This window comes from Meriones unguiculatus, chromosome 1, assembly GCF_030254825.1.
Source record: "Meriones unguiculatus strain TT.TT164.6M chromosome 1, Bangor_MerUng_6.1, whole genome shotgun sequence".
NCBI lineage: Eukaryota > Metazoa > Chordata > Mammalia > Rodentia > Muridae > Meriones > Meriones unguiculatus.
The window spans coordinates 189,004,560-189,030,027 of record NC_083349.1 but is presented as its reverse complement, the minus strand read 5'-3'; the positions used below and the strand labels follow the sequence as shown (position 1 = coordinate 189,030,027).

Genomic DNA, 25,468 nt, shown 5'->3' with positions numbered 1-25,468 from the left:
AAGCAGACTTGGCCTCCCAGTATACGTCAGTCCCTACCTGTTACAGGGGTATGGCTGGCATATCCTGACCTCTACCCTCAACTCTCCAGCCCATGAGCTGGGGTCCCCTTCCCAGAGGCTCTTCTGGATTATATATAATCCAGATATTTTGGTTCCCTGCTATTTTTGTACCTTTGGCCTCCTAGAAGCTTTACCTGGTTCTCCTCTCTCTCCTCCCCTCCCCTCATGGCCCAGCTCATGCCAGTCATGTCCACGCTGAACTCTCCCAGTTGTGACTCTCCTATGCTCTATAATAAAGTTTCTCCTCCACCATACCAAGGAACAGTCATGTCCTTTCCTCTCTGTACGAAACCTAACAGTAACGCTATCTGAGCTTATTGGCACTCGACAGTAGATGATGTGCAAAGGGGGTAGGGATTCAAGAATGAACTTCAGAATACAGAACCCAGAAATAAACCAACAGAGCCATGACTGATTCTCAGCAGCTGTTGGAGAAGAAAGGCCTCCTCATCAAATGGTAATAGGGAAACTGGATGTCTCCACAAAAGAGTAGAGACTGTACTCACCTTGTACAAAAATCAGTTTAAAATGGATTGAACATTAATTTATGACCTGAAACTTTGAAACTGTTATGGAAAACAAAAGGAAGTAGTTCCCAGTACAAGCACAGGACAAATACTAGGATTCCAGCAGCCCAGGAAAGCTGAGCAAGAACTTGAGAAATGGGATTGCACAAAATTCAAAACTCAGCATAGTAAATATAATGGAAAGACAGTCTATAGAATGAAATTCACTATTCATCTGACAGAATATATTCATAATATATGAATAAAAATTAAAAAACAAAGGGGGAACTCACACCAAATAATCCAATCAATTTGTGCAGATGAGCATTTTTTTTTCTTAAATCCCATAAGGTTTATTGGATGGAGAGAGAGAGAGAGAGAGAGAGAGAGAGAGAGAGATGATGGGAGGAAGGGGCGCCCCGTTCTTAGGAAGTGGAGATGGTCAGTAAACATGAAAGTGTTCACTGTCGTTGGCCACCAGAAATGCAAATCAGAACTAAATTTGGGAGCTCAGGAACTTCCTCGGTAAAGTGCCTGCCCACATAACCATGAGGACACAGTCCCAGCCCTCCGGCATCCACAGAAAAGCTCAAAGTGGCGTATGAGTCTCGCCCTAGCACAGGCCAAGGATGGGCAAACAGGTGGATCCTGGAGTTTGCTGACCAACCAACCTAGGTTATTAACAGGCTCTATGCTCAGTAAAAGAACATTATCTACCTTATCTCAAAAAATGAAAATGGTGCTAGGGAAATTAGGCAAGGCATGTTCTTCCAAAGAACCTCAGCTTGGTTTCCAGCACCCACCCTGGGGGGCATTCAGCAGCCTGTAATTCTAGCTCCATGGGATTCAGTGCCCTTTTTTGTACATGTGCACAATCCTATAATCAGATATACATAATTAAGAATGAAAATGAAATAAGGCAGAGACATAAGAAGACACACAACAGATATAGCCTTACCTCAGTTCTATTCTTGCTAAGTCACACTGCAAAGCTTGGGACCAGCCTCACTTAACATCCTGGGCATCCTTGCCCAACAAACTGGTGGATAGAATAGGTTTCAAACAGGGTTCTTTCTCGACACTCCACAGTTAACTTACATAACACCAACGGCTAACATGCAAATAATCATTAGAGACAACTCTCCTCAAATACAGGCCTGACTTCACTAGTGCTCTTAACTATTTCCTGCTTTGTCCCCTCTGAAGGGTAGCTAGAGATCAGGCAGCCGGCCCTGCCCTCTCAGGCATGCAATTCAAACCTTAGATTTACCTCCAAGGTCTCTAATAGGTGTGTGGTGGAGACAAGACATAGGGAAAGTGGCATCAAAGAGCCCTCAGGCAGCACTTCCCATTACAATAAGGGTCAAGATGACCGATCTCCTGTTTCATTGCTATGTATCAAGAACCTTCCCTACTACCTGTCTCAAAAAGTTCTGCCAGAAAGAACATCTGCAGAAGAGACTGGATTCTTAATGTGGGTCTGCAATACATGCTCAGGCTCCATATAAATGAGTCTTCTTATCCAACCCAGGTAAAACATGTTCCAGAATGTACAGCTGTTTGGTCACGGTAACTTGAACTTTAAAGTATTATCACTAACCCCTTCAAATGGGAAGTAAACAGAGCCCTACTCCCAAAGGCTAGCAATCGCAGGGGTTCATAGGATTAGAGTTATCTGCAGCTAAATGTCCTGGGAACATTGCAATCCCTTCTAAACCATTTAAAAAATGCAAGCAGGGACACCATGATGGCTCAGCATGTAGGTGTGCTTACTGGAAAATCTGCTGACCTGAGTTCGATCTCTAGAACCCACATGGTGGAGAGAAATAATTCAGTATTTTTTTTAAAGGAAAAAAAATATGAAAGCGAAGCTTATGAATTAAGACTTAACCCTGACATACAACAGCAGCCTCACCTGGGGCCACTCAGGACACCTCCCTGTCTCACTCCTTGCTGTTTTTAGGGATACTAGATAGACTTGCATTAAACTTAAATCCCTCTAGTCCAGTGGTTCTCAAACTTCCTCATGTTGTGGTGACCCCAACAATAAAATTATTTTGTTCTTACTGGCTAACTATAATTTTGTTACGAATTATACTGTAAACGTCTGACACCCCCCCCAAGTTGAGACCCACTGCTCTAGGCTATGAATGATTTAAATGAAAACGGCATCCTCTAAACTATATAAAACAACTTTTAAGTGCTATTAGCCAATATTGTTTTGGAGACAGAATTTCATGGAGCCCAGGCTGACCTCAAATTTACTATGTACCCGAGGAAGAAGTTCAACTACTATTCTTCCTACCTTCACAGCCCAACTAATAGAATTACAAGTTTGCACCACACATTCTGGTTCCAGATGCTCTTGCATTGTCTACCCAGACTTGAGCACATTTCTAAATTCAACAAATTAAACTGTGCCATTATCAAAGACCTAATTGGCCACTTAAAGGTACTTTCTCCAAAAGGAAAAAACAACAAAACAGAACAAACCTTTAAGCTGGTTCCAGTTTCTGAGGTCAAAATACTGTAAGATTTAGTTCATACAGGTATGTATTTATATGCACCCTGCTTTGTCAAAGGGACCCCTAACACTCTGGCAAGTAAGAGAAAGTCACTACCCTTTCTAGTAATGAGGTTCCCACCAAGCACCTCAGATCTGAGTGTATGCGTGCTTGGCCTTCTACACCCATCCTGGAAACAACTCCAGTGCATGCCCTTCCTGGACACCTGGATGGTTGCAGGCTCTTTTTCAGCTCAGCGTAGCCAGCGGTTTGACTTCAGGAAGTATACGCCGCATGCATTAGCCAAGCGGAATTGATTTGCCCACAGAAGCAGAAGGCCCAGGGTATCCACCGGCTGTAAAAGACTGAGATTGCCTAGTATAGCCAGGTGAGGGCAGCAGTGACATGAACTTGTGCAGGCACATTGCAGCCCAGTTGAGGCAGAGGCAGGGCCTGAAACCTGCCTGAGTTGCTGGAACTCATGTTTGTGGAGGTCTCCCAGCTTTTGCAATACAGTCTTTTAATAAACGGTGCTAGGTTAACAGGATATCCACATGGAACATCAATTCCAGATGGAGGGGCTCTTAAAAATATGACATTAAATAGCAGTAACAAAAAACTTTGTTGAAAAGAAATATAAAAATTGACATCTGGGGTTAGGAGCACTGACTGCTCCTGCAGAAGTCCTGAGTTCAACTCCCAGCAAACCACATGGTGGCTCACAAGCATCTATAGTGAGATCTGGTGCCCTCTTCTGGCATGCAGGTGTACATGCAGGCAGAACATTGTATACATAATAAATAAATAATTTAAAAAAATTGACACCTGAGATCAATCTATCCCATAATGAACTTGTATCTGGACTACAGAAATACACTAAAAAATTATTCAAAGAAAGGCAGACAATTCATTATAAAGGTAGGCAAAAGGTATGGACGGTCACAATAGCCAATAGTATACTAACACACTCTTCAAAATTATTAACATGCACACACTGGGTACTGGTGACAATGTAGAACAGAAGATCTTACAGTGTTGAGCAGTCATGGATCAGTGCAATCACTCGGGACAACTTGAAACATGTTTGAGAACAGATAACACCAGGACCCAGCAATATCACTGGGTATGTAAGAGTATACCTAACCAAAAAGTGTAGCAATTCCCCAAACATATATAAGCATATTCATGACAGTTCTCTTCATAACAGCCCCAAAGAGGATATAATTTGAATATAAAACATTTGCAAAACTAGGTCCACTGTGTTAATGAAACTATATACAATATTGAGGAATACTGAATAAAACATGAGAAACTCACAATGAATATCCCATACTAATAAACTTATAGTTAATACAAGAAGCTGAGGCCATGGTTCTAGAAACCATGGTCATGACTCCCCCCTGGGAAGGCGGTCATGGAAAGGATAAGGATTTTCTAGAGTGCTGATAGTCTTGATCTGGGTGATATGTAATTTGAGGAAATCCCTTAACATGTATGACTATGCAGTTTTTGTTTATATACTGTATATGACTAAAAGTTTACAGTAGTTATCAGTTTGATACAGATAAACTGAGGAGTAAAAAAATACTGTTTCCATAATGAAACATGGTGTTTTCCACACGGCCAGATTACTTTGTATGACAGTAAAAACACTGTATTTCATAACATATCAAATCTGAGCCAAGGTGTTTCAGTCAAAGCAGAAAGCTTACATTAACTAAGGAGTAACATCTCTACACAGTTCCAACAACCAAAACTTTATCAAGTACCACACATAGTGGCACTCCCTTTGGAGTTCAAGCCGTCCTGGTCTACAGTGAGCTGCTGGCCAGCCAGAGCTACACAGAAAGATCCTGTCTCAAAAACCAAAAAACGAAATGAAATGAACCCCTGAAAAACTTGATTGATACTTACCTTATGATCTTTACCATTTGCTCATGGCAACGCTCCAGCCTCAGCCTCTTGAATGCTGGGATTACAGGATTTTGCCACCATCTTGACCTCCACTTGCTATTCAGATCAATTAAGCTATAACCTTAATGTACTTCAAAAATTTATTTCAATGTATATTTAGTTTGAAAATGTGTAATTCTGAATTAGGAAGTAGAAAAGGCACACTTGAAAAAGCATGAATACCAACTAGTTATGATGCAACTAATGAACGTAATACAATCTATATTAGTCATACAGATGAATACAGATGAATAAATATCTATATTAGTCATACAGAATAAATATCTATATTAGTCATACAGATGAATACAGATGAATAAATATGAGTCTGAAATTCCTGACTCTCAACCTTTGGAGCAAACTGGGTTTCATAATTTAAAACATTTTGGGTTTCTAAAGAGCAACACAATATATGTATCACATATCACAAAACAGCACACAAATTAGGCAAGCTACTTTTACAGAACAAATGTTTAGATAGAATGAAATTGTAAAAGATTGTAAATCGTGGTAGGATGAAATACAAGTGAATATGGGAAAAGAAAGCTTATTTCAAAAAACTTACAGGAAAAGTCTTCTTTGGTCATTTCTTCATACTAGTTACCCAAACAAATTCCATGTGGATTAAAAGCTAACTGCTATATCGAACAAGTTAAATAAAAGCCTAGAAAAGAAAAAGTGATGATTTAGTTGGATATGCATCTGGTAATGGATAAATATCCGGCTTAAAAGAGACAACTATTTGCTGGTAGAAATGTAAACTGATAAAATATCTTCTAAGGAAATAATAAATGACAGTGTAAACAAATAACTCTTTATGAAAATGCTTCGTGACATTTTTATTTGTAACAGCAAAAGAACAGAAACGAAAACAAGCACACAAAAGCCAGTAAAATCAACTGAGGTGGTGGTGGCAGCAGCAGAGCACACCTTTAATCCCAGTACTTGGAAGGCAGAGGCAGGCAGATCTCTGGAGTTTGAGGCCAGCCTGGTCTACGGATCGAGCTCCAGGACAGCCAGGGCTATCCAGCGGAACCAAACCAAACCAAACGCCAGGTGTGGTAGCAGCGCATGCCTGGGGGCGGGGAGAAGGGAGGCAGAGGTAGGTGGATAGCTGTGAGTTTGAGGCCAGTTTGGTCTAAAGCAAGTGCAGGACAGCCAAGACTACAGAGGAAAATCCTGTCTCAAAACACCAAAACCAAAACCAAACAAACATAAAAAGAAAAAACAAACCCAAACAAAAAAACTCCATAAAATGAAGGCAGAGCAGACAACTCATGGCTAAGTATTTGCCATGTGCCCATGACTATCTAAATTCGGATTCCCAGGGCCCATGTAGAAGGCTGGGTATGGTTGTGTGTACTTGCACCCTTGCTGGCCAGCCAGCAGAGCTGGACATTATCAAGCTCCAGGCTCAGTGAAAACCGTATCTTAAGGCAAAGCGGCAGAGAGAAATGAAAAATACCTGGCATCTCCTCTGGTTGTATCTATGTAAACTGTCTTTGTTCTGCCTAGTGATTCAGGCTAGTTCACTAAGAACCTTTAAAGTCAGGAGTGATAACGCACACCTTTTAATCCCTAGAGCTTTGGAGGCAGGCAGAAGGTCCCTGGGAATTTGATGCTAGTCTGTCTATACAAAGACAGCCAGGAGTAGAGACCCTGTCTCAAAAAGCAAAACAAAGAACAACAAAGAGAATGCCGAAGAAGCTGTGGGAATGGTACATGCCTGCGTTACTAGCTCTTAGGAGGTAGAGAAGGGAGACCAGGAAGTCAAAGTCACTCTTCACTATATAATGAATTCTAAGCCAGCCTGAGCTACAGGAAAGACAGACAAAAAAACACATACAACTATAAAAAAGAAAAAAAGTTAATTTATATATGAATTCTCATTATGCAGCACATAAACATACGTTAAATAAGAAAATCTGTAATTTTCTGCACTAAGTCAACTCCTGAAAAACAGTAGGAATTAACTAAGCTGCAAAGAAATTTAACCAAAAATTTCTAAATATGACTGTCAATATAAAGCCAAACATGTAAAGTTAATGAAAATATATTTATTCAAACCTAACTGTAGGATAGACCCAAGCTGAGTTATGTAAACATTAACTGTATGATTATTTAGTTCCTTAGGAATAGAGCAGTCATATAAAAATTTCTCACAATATAAATTTATATAGTAAAGTCTAGCAATTAAAGACATAATTTCTATATTGAAGACTTTTTGTTGTTGTTACAGTAGGATGGATTTATTTGTTAAAGGCCCAGTACAAAAAAATGGTTGAAGAAAGTGACTTTTTAATAAAATATACACCCATAGAAAAAAAATCCTAATATACCGATATTTAGTTAAACAGTAAGAACTTAAGAAAACACTTCAATATCTAGGCACAATCGGTCAAGTATTAATGATAATTTCTGTCATTACTTTAAAGTTTAAGCCAGCTTTCCAACTTGACTGTTGTTGATGAGTCAGTCCAACACAGAGAAGGCACCTCTCACTCCCCTTAAGGACCTTTTGAGAGTAACTATTTATAACACTTTAAAGAACACAATGTTCTATAGGTGAAGTATAAACACAGTTATTTACACATCCCATTTTAGGGTAAACTAAATTACAATAGAACTATGATTTGCATTTTTACATCTTATGATGGACATGACTTTCAAAGACACCAGAAGACAATCCTCCACATAAGCTTTTACATACAAGATTTAAATTAAATGTGCATTGGTCACTAGTATGCAAAAAAATTCTATGAATTAGTGCAATTCTTTGTATCCCCAGTGCTTAGGGCAAGTTTATATATAATCAAGAATTCTCAACTACTACATAACTCAAATTTTTATGGCTCAATAGTCTAACCACTTAATGTTCTGTAAAAGATTTCAAAAAGCTGTAAGTGAAATTATCAGAACACTTAATAAATGGTTTATAAAACTCTCTTTAAAACAAAGAGAACAGATGATCAGAAGAAAGTATAAAACTTCAGAAATATAATTTTTACTGAATTTATGAGAAAGGGTGATAAAGTATCAACTCTAAGGAAAAATCATCAAACTGTTGCTTTCTGATTAGACACTCTACTAACCAGTTGAGGTGGTTATCATTATTAACTTTTACTTAGAGGCTGTATATTTAAGTGTCTTATCATAACATTGGCTGAAGGTAATTTGTAAGAATAACTATCATCTTCCTCCAAAAGAGACAAGAAACTACTCCAGAAGAATAAGCCTCGGGCACCACAGGAAGTCAAGACAGTATGGGGACATTAGGTTGATTTAAGCTCTATTTCTACACGATATACACATGTACAATATACAGTGTCAAAGCTGTACAGTTTTGCAGATTGGCTTTACTTCTATTTCTGCGTATGTTCTTTTTTTCTAAAATAGAAATATGCCAAGAAAGTCTATTTACAAAGTAGGAGGCTGCTTCAGAAACAGCGTGACTTAGGTATAAGGTGAGATCTCATACAATCAAAGTGCAGGTCATGTTTGCAGAGTCTGTCACTAGCCCATTCCTACACGCAGTTTGAAGGACATTAGTTTAAAAAGCTACTGTTCTCTATGCCAGGGTGTTCACTCATCATAATGCAATGATAACAAGAATTTGTCCACATCCATTCCTGCTGGAAATGAACTAGGCAGCTTCTTTTTCTGTCAAAACAAAAACAAAAAAGGAGAGAGGAAAAACAATAAACTCTAGGCCATATAATTTTCTTAGTAAATCACTTTAAACATTATACTGGGTTCTTTATTATTCAAATTGCATCACTTTTTAATCTGTTAAAATGTTATTTCTACAGGAAAAACCAGGTTTCATCATCCCAATGTTAAAATACATTCTAATTGTAATTCAGTGTTAGTTTAGGGCAAAAGACAAACCCAAAGTGTATATATGAATACTGAGACGAGACATACTTGCTAAGGCGGCCACTCTGTAAGTCAGAACCCTTAAAAAGCATTTGCACATGTGTTTGGGTGCGTGTGAGCGTGCATGAGTGTGTATGTGTAGGCTCAGAGGACGACCGCTTCGGGGCCACAGATTAAGCAAGAACAGTCAGCTGGGCAAAGTGGTGCACCTGTGTAATACAGCACTCTGAGAGGCAGAGGCAGGCGGATCTCTGTGAGTTCTAGGCCAGCCTAGTCTACAACGTGAGTCCAGGACAGCTAAGGCTACACAGAGAAATGACGACAAAGATAGAGAATTCATACACAGGCTTGCAGGACACCAAACTTAAATGCCACTTTTCTAACCTATTACTCTTTCTCTATGGCATTCATACTTTCCAATTAATCTACTTAGTAAAACAAATTTTAAATAAATGCATTTCATCTATCAATGCTACTATGCTTGCATTGCCTTACTACAGATAACCATGGTTAAAGAAAAAACAAGAGGACATGAGTTTTTCTGCACTCTGCCAGGTTAACCAGCATTATAGTCTATGGAAGAGATAAGGAACATGTAAAAAACTTCAAGTTAAAGAAGTAAGGTAGTGCATTACTTGGTAATTCATATAATGGTGGTTACTCAGTCTTTCTGTAGTTGGGTGATACAGGACAGAGCATTCATTCTTCCTAACAACGACACATATAGACAGCCTGTATCGTTATGACCAGGAAACACGAAGGGCATGGTCTTGAGGGCACATTTGGTTATGTAGCTACAGCAAAATAGTACTGAGCTCTCTAATGTGAACACTGAAGGAAGCCATATAAGTGGAGTTGAAATAAAAACTTTCACACTTGCCTTGATTTTTTTCTTTTTCACTGGTACTGATGAATTTGCAGGATTTTTACTAGAAGAACGGGAGTTTCGCTCCCGCTCATCTAATTCCTCAAGTTTTCGTTTTTTTGTAGTGCTCCTTGAAGATGTTCTAAATTGCTGTGTGTTATCTTTCAGAGGAGTGGCTGTAGTCCTAGCAATTGCTGCTCTAGAGAGAATCATGAGGGTGTGGGCAGCCATGCTCACACTATTTTCACTGCCTGTTTCACTGGCTGGGCTGCAGGCAGGTAAGTCTGCAGTGACAGGAGGGATCGTTATTCTGGGCATGCTGCCCTCTTCACCAAAGCGTCTATTCGCGGGGGCCTTCATGCTGCCAGCGGCTTCTTCTCTATGCTTCTCCCCTGTTCCTGAGCCAGGCGTCCGGGGTACTGGCGAATCAGTATCAGCAATCCTATTTGTGGGGCTGTGCAATGCAACATCTTGCAATATTTCTACAGCAATTAAGGAACTGGCAGATTTGCTCTGCTCTTGTTTTAGGTCCTTTACTGTTCCTCCTATAGAAGTTACATTTTTATTGTTTGAGGATGTGGCTTGCTTTTTGGTCAATTCTTGCAGTGAAGCTATAGTTTTTTCATTCCGCAAACTTCCGTTCTGCTGGCCGACAGGCAGTTTTGAAGTGTCTGGATTCTTCTGCCTTTCCCCATCACTGCACAATTCATTCTCCTTGTTAGCTGTTGCTTTATTGAAAGATTCAAGGGCCATTTCTGTGGGGGAAACTTTCTTTTCACACTGAATTTCTTTCACAGTGGTGTGTCGGTTAAAGGCAGTTTCGGATTTAGATAAAATCTTGGGCACAGTTTTCTCTCTCTCTCTTTTACTGGCATTATTAGGAGGCGGTTTTAAGGTGGAGGACACAACCGATGAGTCAGGATGAGGAAAAGATGTTTCCTTCTTTTCTTTGTTTTGGGACGTTATCTTATAAAGTGGCCCCTGTGTATTTGTCATAGAAGAAACAGTGCTATCGAAACAGAGCACCCGCCGATGACTTTCAAATGGCTTGCTGGCAGGAGCTGCCCTCTCTGCTAAGAGGGGAATCGTGCTCTCTTCTAATTTTTTCCCGCATTCAGTGACAATAGTCTTATCAGAAGCTTCAGTTCTACTGAAATAAAAATAACAGCTCATTTTTAACAGCCTGAAAAATATCATTTAAGAATTTTGACAATCTATGATAAAAAGTACTTTATGCTCACCTTTGCGTATGACATGCTTCTGAAAGACTGGATAAATCTGTCAAATTATTTACCTGTTTTCCTGAAATTATAAATTAATTCATTAGAAAAGAGAAACAGCAATGAAAGAATACACTCTTCTGAAAGAGAATGAGCCAGGTGATAATGTTATACATGAGAAAAACAGCTAATTTGCAAACAAAACAAAACAAAAAGCAAAACAAACAAACAAACAAACAAACAAAAAAAAACAAAACCCAAAACCACTTTCATATACTTTTTGCTTTAATTTTAGGCAAATATGAATTCAGCCTTCAGAGTCACAACTTCTAATGTTCCAAATGACACTTACTGCAACCAATTTTCTCCTAGTGCTTTTGAGTGAATGGATACTAATACATGTACACTGCCAGGCTCTTTACAGAAAAACGAAGGTGTCCTTGCATGTAACAGAGGCATATCCTTAGGTTATTCATGTGGTATAACAAAAATAAAATACCATGTTACTAGCTAATACTGTACTGTTCAAGGAAAAGTGATGAGAAAAGTCTATTTGGCAAAAATATATTTTTTAACTTTTCAGAACTGTTCTGCCTGTGGCTGGTTGAATTTGCAAATGTCAAAGAAACTGAGAAGGGAAGTCAACTATACTTAGATCAAGGTAGCGGTTTACGAAAGCACCTTGAGGTTGGGTGGTGGCATTGAGGCACAAGCCTTTTATTCCAGCAATCAGGAAGCAGAGGTATGAGGATCTCTCTGAGTTCAAGGCCAGCCTGTCCTACAGAGTTCCAGGACAAGCCAGGGCTGTTAAATAAAAGAGCTGGATACCAGGACTTCAAAAAAAGCTGCAGAATGATGTGTTGCAGCATCCTGATGGGAACATCCTGATGGGAACTATCGCTATCTCCAAGCAGCAGAAAGCGACGGCAGCAGAGGTGCAGTAATGGGTCCGGAGCTGACTCTCAGTAGCCCCCACCCTGGTAACAGCAAGGAGAAGCTGTATGGATACTTTGGGCAGAACTTGCTACAACATCGTTATAGACTGAACCAAGGTAAAATACGCTCCTCTCATTAATTTTAGTTTGTATTTAATCTCTGACTTACATTTTCTGAATTTCCTTTTTATTACTGCTATTTTTTAGTATTTACTTTTGTACTTTTAAGAGTTCAGGTATAACTTAAGGCTTTATAATCTAGCCTTCCTTTCTAAAAACCTAACACACAATATTTTCCCTATGGTTTTCATCCTTCTAACCATATGCCTTATCATTCTTACTGCTCCCCTTTTCCAGTTGCTTTTTACTCGAATATTTACATACTTGCATCCTTTTATTTTAAAAAGATTTCAGTGTCCTATTTCAAAACAGGATCAACAACTATATAGATGATTCAAACAAACAGACAAGGAAATCAATCCATGACCTAGACAAGAGAATTAGTTACTACAGTGCAAAAAATAATCAATAATTTGAAGGAAAAATACTAAACAAACAAATATCACGAAAGAAGTTGAGATGATAAAAGACCCACAGAAAAGTTCTAGAAACGAAAGACTCAATCATCAAATGAAGCCACAACAGAAAGTACTGTCAACACACAAAAGCAAGCAGAATGAATGAATGTCCAGGAAAGGGGAATACGGCTGTGACAATAATACAGACATATATAAAGGGGGGGGGGGGGAAAGAAGTAAATTTTTAGGAAAAAGGATTATATTCAAGAGACCAAACCTGAATCCAGAATTAGAAGGAGCTGATAAAATCCAAAGGCTCTGACACTGTTCAATGAAACTATAGCCAAGAATTTTCCAAGTCAAGAGAAAGAAAGAGACCCAAACACAAGAAGTATTAAGGACCTCAAACAAGAGACCTGGCTCAGTTGTTCGGAGCACTGACTGTTCTTCCAGAAGACTTGGGTTCACTTCTCAGAACCTGTATGGTAGCTCACAACCATCCAGTTCCAGGGGATACAGTGCCCTCCTTTAACATATGTGGGCACCAGGCATGTAACAGTCATATACATAAAACAGACAAATCTTAAATAAAAAAGAAAAAGGAAAAAAAAATAAAAACAATAGGGGCCAGAAAAGGGCATTCCTACAACATATAATAGCCAAAATTTTAGGACAAAGAAACAACAGTAAAAACTGTAAGGGAAAACACCAACTCACAAAGGCAGAAATATGCGATCTCTTGTCAACAACAAGTCAAAAAAGCAGGAAAAGAAAGCTCTGAAAGTAAGCAGTTCTAAACTACAATCGCTACATCCAACAAATTACCCCTCAAAGTTCATAAATAAAAATACTCTAAGACACTGAGTGGTAGTTGTGCACACCTGTAATCCCAGCACTCAGGAGGCAGAGGCAGGCAGATTTCATGAGTTTTAGGCCAACCTGGTCTACAGGGAGAGTTACAGGACAGCAAGGCTACATAAAGAAACCCTGACTCAAAAACAAAACAAAACAAAAAAACCAAACAAAAATCAGTTCACAACCAAGCCAGCACTGTAAGAAATTCCACTATAATCAATGCTAACATATGATTCAAACAAACAGACAAGGAAATCAATCCATGACCTAGACAAGAAACTAGGCACTTGCACACTAAATAATACTTCTGAATGATTAACTAGAGAGATCCTAAATAAATAATCTACTGGTTGCTGTATAACAGTTTCCTTAGATTAAAGGCCTCCATCTACAGGGGAGCTCCTTAAGACCTGGGATGTTAAAAGGGAAGTAAACTGCATCCTACATCGCAGCTCCTTAAGCTCAGTTAATAAACAACTTCCTAGCTTCAGGAAGTCACTAAGACGGATCAGTCACTAGGTCCCTCCCTCTATCACCAGCATATATAAACAATAAGGACATTAATAGTATAGACAGTCACAGACCAGCAGAGGAACCTGAAGAGGTAGATCAGCCAGGCTGCCTACAAAAGGCAGAGACTAGCCCCCAAGCCTGGAAGCAACAGAGCTACCTGGAAAGGACTCCAAGCACCTGAGTTATGCAGTACACTTTAGGTTTCTACATTTTGTGAGCTGTCACCTAGGCTTGGGTGGGCTTTTTGGTGCCGCAGCAGCCTGAGTCACTTTTACTTCTGTTAGTAACCCCTCACCCAAATTTCTGTAAGTAAATCTAATAAAGCTCATTGGTTCACCAAGTTAAGACTCTGGTCTGTGGTCACTTTCCTGGTTCCTTATCTGGGGTAAGTAGATGTTTGTTAACATCTCTTCAAAAACAATGTAAAAAAAAACATGAATGCACCTCAAGGTTTCAGTAAAAAAACAGTATTACAGAAAATAATACAAAGAATTAATCTCATAAAGAGCCAATTCTTTGTAAAGATTAACAAGACTGAAAAGTTCCTAGCCGAACAAATAAAAAACAAATAAGAGCTATAGAGAAAGACAGAATATGTGCGAGCGAGAGAGAATGAGAGAGAGTGGGGGGGGCAGGGAGATATCACAGCATGCTCCAGTGAAAACTGGAGAGAGAAGAGGAGGAAGGGAGGTAGAAGCAATGAGAGCGAGCAAGAGAGGAGGAAGGAAGAGCAGGGGCATATTATAACACACTCTGGTGAAATTCCTGGAAGATCCTCAGGGAATACTTAGGGATGAGAGGATCACTTCACTTCCTTTCCTTTTCTCAAGAAGGGGTCTCACTAATTTTTCAGCCTGTTCTAGCTTCTTATTTCAGTGTCCCAGGTATGGGATAAACAGAATTCGCCCCACACTAGGCTAGGAGCTTCAATTTTATCCTATGAGCAACAGGGACCCCTGAAATTGCTTAGTTAGGAAGTTATCTATTTTAACAGAGGTGAGGAAGAAGGGTCACTCAGCTAACAAATATAGGACGAAGTAGAAAACTGAGGATTTCCAAAAAGAAGAAAAAAAGGACAGCAGAATAGGACACTACTGATAGGACAGAAAATAATGATTACTTGAACTAAGAGAAATATGTGTTAAGAGTAACTCAGGTTTTGACATGAATAGAGATGGTACAGGAATTCACGAAGAAAACATTCAGTTATTTATTCTAAGATACAAAGTTGATTTTAAAATACCTGTAATAGGCTTGTTTCTGAGTGCCTGAGCCTTCTGAGATTTTTGAGGAATGGGGAATTGAGTGATACTTCTATTACAAACAGGTGCTGCTAAAGGCATATGAAGGACCTAGGGGAAAGCAAGAAAAAACGCAGTAATTATGCTATCTGAAACCCATTCCCACCCTGTTTTTAGCTCATAAATGTTACCTGCTGGGGAGGAGCAGAGAATGTATTTCCATTCTGTCCAACTACAGACACAGGTATCATTCCCACCATTCCTTGAAGTACAGGCTGGACTGGGGAAGCAATTATGATGGCGGATCCTAAAAAACAATTCTCATTAATATCAGATTTCATCCCTAAATATTTTGACAGCAAATGTCAACGTAACTGAAACAAAGTTTTTGACCAAATCTTCTTCCCTGACAATCTCTGCATTTGCTCCAGCCTCCAGGTTCCTGCCTCCACTGCTTTTTAATGATGAACTATTATGTAAAACTATGAGTAAAAAATAAACCCTTTCCTCTCGAGTTTCTTTTGGTCACTTGTTTCATGACAATAACACTAACTAAACCAGGAGCTGGTACCAGGAGTAAGGTATCAATGACAGACCTGCTGCCCATGTTATTTTTGGGAGGACTATGAAGAACTTTGGGAGTAGTTGAGTGCTGAGAGCTCAGTGGGATGTTCTGTAGGCTCTTAGAAGATGAGAATGTTGAGAACAATGCAGACAATGGAAGCCTGGCTTGCTAAGTCTCAAAGTGAAACAAAGAATCTACCAGGCATTTTGTGTGAAGATGCTGTAGTGTCTCCTCAGCTGGAGCTAAAGAATTGGCTGTGATTAAGGAGAGACCAGAACTACTAAAGTAAAACCTCTGCTTTGCTGGGACAGCTGAAGCTGGTCAGCTGGTGCTCAAGAATCAGCTGTGATAAAGAGACTAGAATCAATGAGGTAAAGTCTTCTACAAGTGTTTCCTTGGCATCAGCACAAAGAAGCTCTGGTCCAGAAGCAACCAAGATTGTACCTCATACTGGTAGCCAAACTCAGTAGTTGAAGAGCCACCCAGATTTTGAAGGAATGAAGATGAAGTGAAGGTCATAGAGACCAAGTGAGGCTTGGCACTGTATAGAAGGGCTGGAGTCCCTGAAGAAAGCCAAGGCGTGTCTGCTCCCTTGCAGCAAGGGACCCCAGCATTTTTAGAGATGGCAGCACCATGGGATGACCACCAAAATCAGCAGCAGAGGTGGAGTGGAACCAGCCACAGCACAGAAGACAAGCTGTGTGTGCTGCAGAAGGCAGAGGCAGAGAAGTTTCCTAAGCCCTCTGGGTCACTTTGGAGGAGCCCAGAAGATCATGACTCTCAGACATTGAACACTTATTTATACTGTTGGTATAAATACCAACCACACACACACACACACACACACACACACACACACACACACACACAAATATTTATATATATAAAATATACTGTTTGGTGTTACTTTGTTCAGATTGTGACAGTGCCCTAGTTCCTCCCTCTTGAAGTGATAAAGTATTTGAATTGATTTTTTGATTTGACGGGAACACACAGCTGAAAGACTTTGAATATTAAAGACTGGATTTTAAGAGGATGCCTATTTTAAAAAGACTGAATTAAATTTTTTTAAATTATTTTTATGTTGTGTTTTGCATGCATTTATGTCTGTTTGAGGATGCCAGATCCCCTGGAGTTGTGATCTGCCATGTGGGTGCTGGGAATTGAAGTTGGGTCCTCTAGAACAGCTATTGCTCTTCAACACTGAACTATCTCTATAGTCCCGAGAAAATGAATTTTTAAATGTCTGCATTTTTAAAGACTTTGGAGACAGGTGTAGTGGCGAATGCCTGTATTGCCAGCACTTGGGGAGGGGAAAGCAGAGTCAGGTGGATCTCTGTGAATTCAAGGCCAGCCTGGTCTACAAGGAGAGTCCAGGACAGCCAAGGCTACACAGATAAAGCCTGTCTCGAAAAACCAAAAAAAGACTATGGTCTTTTAAAACTTGGAATGTTTATACTGTAATGTTGATACTGATGTCTGATTTTGGTGAAGAACAAGAAAAGAAAGGTTATGGCTTATTATTTGTGTGTCAAGCTGACAAGGGTCAATTAAGCTGGCTAGTTCTATGTCAACATGAAACGAGCTAGAGTTAACTGAAAAACTGCCTCCCTAAGACTGGGCTGTAGGTAAGCCTGTAGCGCATTTTCTTACTAATTGATGTGGAAGGCCCCAGTCCATTGTGGGTTGCTGATCCTGGGTTCTATAAGCAAGCAGGCTGAGCAAACCATGGGGAGCAAGCCAGGGCTTAGACAAGCCATAAGCAGCACACCTTTATGGCTTCTGCATCAGCTCCTGCCTTCAGGTTCCTGCCTCAATTGAGTTCCCGCCCTCATTATAAAATAATGCCCCGCCCCCCAGTTGCATTTAGCCACGATGTTTTATCACAGCAATGGTAACCATAACTAAGACTTTTTTTTTTCTTTTTAAACTGATTTCAGTGACAAGGCTAGCAAATCGAGAAAAAGTAAATCTAAATATTAAGCAAGAATTTCCTAAGCTTGAGACTCTGTAACTAGAAGATTATATTACATACTGCTTTCTCTAATACAAAAGGGTGAAACTAATTAGAAACTTAGTGAATGTTTCATATTTGAACCTTGATTCAAAAAACCTAAACTGCAAATGAATACTTATAGCCCCAAACTCTTGACCCAATGTATTATACCTTAATACTAATAAAAAAGACATACTTTTATAACTAGATTAAACCACCAGAGAAAGGACAGTGTGTACACAGTCTTTAGGAGTAAGCCACAAGTAAAGCTGTGGCAATTTAGTTCTGTTCTATAAACACACCTTTTCCGAATATACTGACTACCCTGTCAGTTCCCAAACATCCATGAACACTTACTCTTCACTTGGCATAAGGACTTTTCCTAATTTCAAATCTTACCTCATTAAGCCTTAAGTCAAGTTTTATATTCTGTACCAGTTCTGACCTCGCCTTTTATCTATTTTGAAATAAACTAAGTTTAATAGCTAGCTGGTAACATTTAATTACATTTCACCGAATATCTATAAATCAGTGCACATGGAAATGTAGGTGAACATGTGTGAAGTCTTGTCTCTGAGAAACATAAATCAACTGATATGTGTATCAATTACTAACTGCATGCAAACCAGCATGCAACGAGCACAAGAGCCCCCAAGATTTCAATCATTTTAAGTAGAAGATAATGAGAAATTAAGGAACTTTTTATAGAATTCAAGTCTTTCTTGAAAGTCTCTCTAAATGACAAATTTCTTAACAACTATGACTATAATAAATTAATATTCTACAACATTGAGTTTAAGTATGTATACAACTATGTAAGTAATAACACTTTCTTTTCTTTCTCAAAACTTAGTGTTGTGGATTAAAAACTGTATAAAGAAAAAAACAAAGCTATAGCCTACCAGATTCAAAACAAAACCTGGCGGAATTGGGTGGCAAGAAAGAGGCACAGGCAGTTATTTGAAGAGTGTTTTCTCATATCAACTGTCTATATTGTCTCCTAGCCAGAGATCTCACACAGGAGATTACGATCTATAGAAGTCCCAAAATATGTGCACACACACACATTTACACTATACACACATACGTGTACCTTTTTTCATTCAGTGTTGGAGACAGAGTCCATGGCCTTGCACATGCTATACAAGTGCTTTTCCACTGAACTATATCCCCTGCTCACCTCCAATGTGCTTTTAAAGTTACCTTGTGAAAAGTTTGGTGACACAGCCTGGCTGACGGCAAATACACTGTTAGACTTTGGTGGTGTCTGTAACTGCTGTGGAGGAGGCTGTGCAGGCACAGGTGCAGAGTTCCCAGGCAATACCACTACATTAGACTGACTGACACTTGGTCCCAAAGCTGTTGGATCAGTCATGCATGTAGCTATCAGAATGTTGCTTGAATTGCCAAACGCTGTGCTTGTGGCAGGCATCAACTGTATATATCCTCCATCCTTAGAAACACATGGTGCAACATTGGCTGAAAAAGCAATGCCATCTTCATTCTGAGTGTTGTTTACCACAGGTTCTTCAGGTTTGAGCACTAAAAGGTTCTGCTCCATCGAGCCAGAATCCCCTACTTCAACAGAGACAACAGCACTTGTAGTTTCTTCTGAAGACAGGCATGTAACAAATTCTGTATTTTTGGCAGGAGATTTAGAAGACAGAATTATTGTTGGCAAGTTTTCTCCACTGATACTAGATACAGCACTGTTAAGCTCTGCATCTGAGGAAACAAATGGATCATCACTAATGATAATTTTCAGAGAAACAATATTTGATGCATCTACCTCTGTTGAATTGTTGCTAGGCTTATCATCAGTATTTTGTGTCTCAGGAGACCCTCCCACTGAACCAGCAGATTCTGAAGGAAGTGAATGATTGTTTTTTACACTGTTCGCTTCTCCTGGAACCAGGGCAACTTCTTTACAGCTGTCATGTCCACTCAAAGAGAGAAAAACAGTATCTCCATCTTTCACAGAAGAGGAAGGGTCTTGAGAGCTCTCAGACTTGAGTGGCTCAGTCTTGCTTTCCGTATGATTTAAGTCAACAGATGGTGAACCATTGGATAGCTGTTTATCTGCACGGACTGAGTCTTCAAGATGAATTTCTACCTGTTCCGGTACATTTAAACCTAAACTTTCAACAGTTGCGGGTGATGTTTTGCTTTGCAGTGGAGAACTGTCCTGGCAATCTGGTAGTGGCTGTGCTGCAACTGGTGATACACTAGTAGTTTCAATTTTACTGTTGTGAGTTTCACTAGAATCTGGTGACTCAGAACCATGGGAATTAGTTTTAACTTTTGTTATGTTAGAAGTTTCACAAAATTGACTTTTAGATGGCTTTCCAGTTAATGGAGTACTTTGGGACAAAAGCTGAGTACTTTTCCCAGACAGAATTAAGTTTTCATCATTGGTTTCACTACCAAGAGACACAAATGAAGTTATTGGCATATTGGGTTGATCAGGCTGTAACTGGGGTTCATTCAGCATACCTGGAGACAAAGAATTCTTTTCAACCGCAGCCACTTCAGCTTCAGTGAGCATCTGACTGGTATATAACTCAGAACAATGTTCATTACATTCAGAACTTCCTCTTTGGTTAAAGTCACTCAAATTAGACACAGACTCAAAAGTAATGTCAAGGGCACTCTTTTGCTCAGCAGGTACAGCTGTTTTAGAGGACTTTTTTTGAGTGTTAGAGCTTATTTGGGAGAAGTTTTCCTGGGATTCTTGCTGAAGAACATCCTGGTTGTTGCCAGTCTTCAAATCACTTAATAATAAATCTTCATTTTGATAGGATGTACAAAATGGAGGCTGACCAGACTGCCCATCTGTAAAACAGCAGCGTGATATCAAGTTACGTTGAGAAAGCTTAGCTTCTGAAGCAGTCACTTTTCCTGTACAACCTACTTTGCCAAGGAAATACTAATTTTTGGCCTGCTAATAAGTTTAAGACTGCTGCAAAATTACTTCCCACTCTCTAGGTATCAAAATATCTAATTACTTTTATAGTTGCAGACAGTTTTGTAAACAGGTGTCAAATTGTTTCCCAAGTTTCTAAGAAATAAAGATGCCACAAAGAAGGAAACATACAGGTTTAACAATATCCAATACTTACCAGGAGCCAAAACTGGCCCAAGCTGGCTCTAACCAACAGTGGAAAAAGTGTTGTTTCCCTATCTTGACTTTTTTCTTTCTCTTTTTAAGACAGGTCTCACTGTGTCTGTGTAGCCCATACTGGCCTTGAGCTCCCAGTGATCCTCAGGCTTCAGCCTTCTGGATGATGGAATTTTCAAATTTTGTGATGTCTACTGACCTTATTCTGTTACATATGTTTGTTTTTTTTTTTTGTGGTGAAATGAGACCAAGATCCTTTTACACAATTAACATGATTTCTGTGCATACTTTAACATTTGACATATTTATTGAGGGAAACCATATATGGCTGTAGAATTCAACTGAATGATTTATTCAATGAGAGATTAGGATAGTCAGAAAAGAACACATAGAACAGAAAATTGAGATAAAGTACAGTGAAAATTCTAATAGTATAAAAGAGAAGGCTAACACAGGGGGGATTATAAAGGAGGTACCCAATGAGGTGATTTAAGAGGAAACAATGTAGCATCCATATGGTCTCACAGGAGTCACAGTTTAGACAATTTGAACAACTATGAAAAGAAACATAATAGGAAAAATCTAGAAATATGCCTGCAACTATGATAATGAGTAAAAACCATATTGTATACAGAGCCCACTTAATTCTATATTGAGGGAGAGATTAGGGGAAATTATATTAAGCCACATATACACAGGATAATTGATATATTTTTAAAAATAGCAATGCTAGAGATTGAATTGAGGGTTATGCTACATAAGCATTCTGCCACTCTTAGCCTGGAAGTGGATTCATAATGAAATGGCAAGACTTTCTGAAAGAGTAAAATTACAAGTTTTATTTTATGGTAAAGCTTATGTGAAGCATAATCTTCTGGATGTGAATGAACATAAGCTCAATTATAGTTTGGCTTAAGAACGGAGGGTTGAGCTTTGTTATTACACAGGAGGATACTCCAAAACTAGTTTTTGAAGACTAGAAGCCATTAGGCATTTAGAAACAGGTAAGGGGCTAGAGAGATGCGGCTCAGTGGTTAGGAGCACTGGCTGCTCTATCAAACAGAGGACCCAGGTTCAACTGACAGTACTCACACGGCAGCTCACAATTGTTTGTTAACTCCAAACTCTGATATCCATACACAGACACATATCCCGGCAAAACACCAATGCACATAAAATAAACAATTACTAATAAAAAATTAAAACAGTGGTGGTGAACGCCTTTACTCCCAGCACTTGGGAGGTAGAGGCAGAGATCTCTGTGAGTTTGAGGCCAGCCTGGTCTACAGAGTTCCAGGATAGCGAGGGCTACACAAAGAAACCGTCTCAAAAAGCAACCAGTCAACCAATTGATCAGGAGGTAAGAAGAAATTATTATCAGGCATAGTTTGTAGACTGGAGATGGCACTGCAATGGCATAAGGTTTACCAAATTATGAGCAGCAAAGATGAAGCTATCACTAAGGAAAAGAGATTCAGGGAGCAGAGAACGGAGTTACTGTTGTGCTGGCAAAAGTCCTTTCTCACTTGAGAGATGATTCCACGGGCAAGTTCTTGATTTAATTTCATTACAGAGAGCTATATACATTTTATTATGCATTTCTATAAATTTGTGTTACATTTGACAAAGCTTCTTAAAAAAAAACCCCTCATTTTATATTTAAAATTTTTAATATTGACTTATTCACACTTTCCTTTAATTCACAGTCCTATGTAAGGACTAACTATGCTACATTGGTACTCTATGAAAGATAAGACTGTCAAGCTGCAAATAAAGATGGTAGGAATAAATAACTTATAAACCACCAAGTTCAAGACTATCAGGATAAATTGTATAATTTCCCAGAATCAAATGTTGAATGTCAGCTCAACTTAGAAGGCTAAACCACTCTAACATATGAACATAAGAGATCAGACATTAGGATTTGTCCCTTAATGAAATTATTTTGTTACAGACTTGCCCATTTGGCCAATGACTTACTACGAGATTGTTTGTCTATTGCTCTATGAAAGAATGAAAAATTAATCTTTTAATTACAGTACTAAAAATTGGCAACAATTTTCTCAATGAAGAAAACTATAAGCATAAAAATGACCCATACAGTAATTTGAATAATTTCCAATTAAACGGTATTTTGCTTTTTTGAATTTTGAGATTGATTTTAACAGTTTGGTTAATGATATTAACAAAATAAAAATCTTACCAGGTTCTTCTGTTTCAAAAGAACTTTTAATTGTTATGTTAGTTTCTTCAGATAAGACTATATTAGGATTAGTTTCCATATGTTGACTAGGAATACTTTGTGATATATTTTTATTGTTCTTTGTTTTACCTGTTAAAAAGGGAACAGAAAAAAAATTAAATAAGCATACTAGAAACAAGCACAAATATTACCATTCTCAAATGTTACAATTTTTATTTCAATCATATTTTTTTCCTTGTTTTATCAGAGAGGGTCTCAGGCAGCCCAGGCTGATCTTAAACTCACTATGTAGCCAAAGATGAACCTCAAGTCCTGGCATTCCTGCCTCTACCTCCAAATTCTTGAGGATTATTACAGGTATGCCCTCTTGTAATAGAAGTTTTGGTTTCTTTATAAACTCAGCTATGTTATATACATGTTTTCGTTTTAACCCCACGTGTGGGATCTTAAGTTTGTCCACAGCTGATAATGGCCTCCTACAGAGCTTGATCTTTGCCAGCTAGTAGCAGCCTGCCACTTGCAGCACAGAGAGGGGCGTGGTCTAGGATCCCGAGGGATATAAATAGGAGACTCACCACAGCTCATGCTGACTGTTCAAAATACTCAAAAATCAGACAAACAGAAACAAAACAAAACACCAATCCATTCTTACAGTTGAACTTCCCTAAGGAAAAGTATAGACACCCTCACCTATCTCCACACATTATTTACTATAATGAAACAGGCAATTTTTGGGAAGCCCTGGGTAATGTTACTTTATTCTGGGGTAGGTTACTAAAGGTGGTTGAGAAAATTTTTGTCTACTTGCTAGACTGAATGGTGTACTTTACCATAGTCAAAGAGATCAAAGAGTGCCTGAAATGCTGGGTCTGATTCTGTCTGTTCCAATATATCTTGTATTGCTTCTTCAGACATGTGGATTTCATTCTATAAAGCAAGAATAAAAGTATGAACAAACAGAATTATTATGGCTTTAATACCAGAAAAATTATTCATGTTGTTATTGCTGACCTTTTATATATGACTAGTTCCCTACAAAAAATTTCCTTCTGATTTTAAGAGGCTTATTTAGAAGAAAATAATTTCTGGGCTAGTATATTAGAAACTGTAGTAAATGAGAAGAGTGAGAACAAGAACGATCAGATTCTATGTCAAGGAGAATGTGTGGAAGAACAATATCCAACATGATAGAAGGGTGACAGGATAACTGTTAAGGTGTGAAGAAATAGACGACATAGTTTTTCTTCATAGTAAATGACATAGTAAAAACCAGTAAGAAGCAAGTGGCTCCGGCGGTAGCTTAGAAAGGCAAACCAAGCCTCACCCAACATTTAAGCCAAGTGGCAGGAATGAAAGAGACCAGCAATCCTATACACCCACAAGACAAACCCACAGTTGTCAAATGCCTCAAATGCAGGTGGAAGCTTTGGTGAGATATTGAGTCCTCCATTGTTCCAGGCTGGTAGTGGAGTGGGGGCCTACTTTGTCCCCTGCTGTGTCTTGGAGGGCTGTTAAGTGGACACTATATCGAGAGGGACTCTACTGAGATGAGGTACCTTGAGACCTAAGAACAGGGATGATGACAAGTCAGGGGACCTATACACAGGGTAAGACAGCTGTGGGAAGTAGTCCCTTCTCTGTGGCCAGGCAGGCCCACCATCACTTCATGACTGCAGTCTATTAGCTCACAGCTTGAAGCCAGTGGCTTCATGGAGCAATCCATCTGCTATAAGGAACACTGCTTTAAGAACCAAGAAGCCCAAAGCTTCATGTCCACAGCCACATTCCTTTTGCAAGATACTTAGTGTCTATAGAGTTTTCAAAGTATGGAGGACAGTGTAACTATACTGATCTCAGTAATATGTCTGCTCCCTATTCCCAAAAGGCTTCAAGCCATCTGCTAGCTTGAACACTGGGCACCCTGTGGGAGTGGGGAACCTTATCAGCTGACAGACTGAGAGATTAGTAAAGCTTAAGTAAGGACAGCTCTTTTGGTATTAGGTAGCTCTATTAGCTCTAATCCAGTATGGATTAGGACCAGCCCAAATCACAGGAAACAGAAGTCCCCAAGAGACTCCCACTCTATCCTATATATTAAATGGGGCAGATTAAAAAATTTGCTCCAGCACTTTAGCTCCTCATCCTGTGTTTTCCCTTAAAAAAAAAAAAAAAAACCCAAAAACTGTATTTCAGTCCTATTTTGACCAACTGGGAAAAAAAAGCCTTTTTATATTTATCAATGTGTCATACATTAGTTTGGTACTGGGCAACAGTTCTTTTGAGACAAGGTTTCTTTATATAATCCTGCTGTCCTAGAACTCCATGTTTAGACCAGTCTGGCTCTGAACTCACATAGATCTTTCTACTTCTGTTTCTTGAGTGCTGGGATTAAAGGCATGTATTACCACGGCTGGCCTGTTTTTTTTTTTAATCACTAGTTCTCTCTTCTCCCCTGTCACAACACTCTTTTTTATTCCTTTATTTAACTTTTCTTTCTTCCCTTTCCCTAGCCTTCATTTTATTCACTTATTATTTTTACA

General features: G+C 39.0%; 1 protein-coding gene across 3 annotated transcripts in view; it reads right to left on the bottom strand.

The window, feature by feature from the left end:
* Positions 1-5,835: 5,835 nt before the first annotated feature.
* Positions 5,836-25,468, bottom strand: part of LOC110549478 (protein NPAT) — a 39,255-nt gene continuing 19,622 nt past the window's right edge. Inside the window, exons 11-18 of one of the 3 annotated variants that reach the window (XM_021638685.2) lie at positions 23,759-23,855; positions 22,929-23,057; positions 18,811-20,439; positions 15,238-15,353; positions 15,049-15,157; positions 11,006-11,066; positions 9,780-10,914; positions 5,836-8,683 (exon numbers count right to left, since the gene is read on the bottom strand). In XM_021638685.2, coding sequence (XP_021494360.1) covers positions 8,606-8,683; positions 9,780-10,914; positions 11,006-11,066; positions 15,049-15,157; positions 15,238-15,353; positions 18,811-20,439; positions 22,929-23,057; positions 23,759-23,855 — 3,354 coding nt within the window. In that variant the 3' untranslated portion in view covers positions 5,836-8,605. The remainder of the gene's footprint in view (positions 8,684-9,779; positions 10,915-11,005; positions 11,067-15,048; positions 15,158-15,237; positions 15,354-18,810; positions 20,440-22,928; positions 23,058-23,758; positions 23,856-25,468) is intronic. The other 2 variants (XM_021638687.2, XM_060373936.1) reach the window with 2 other exon arrangements.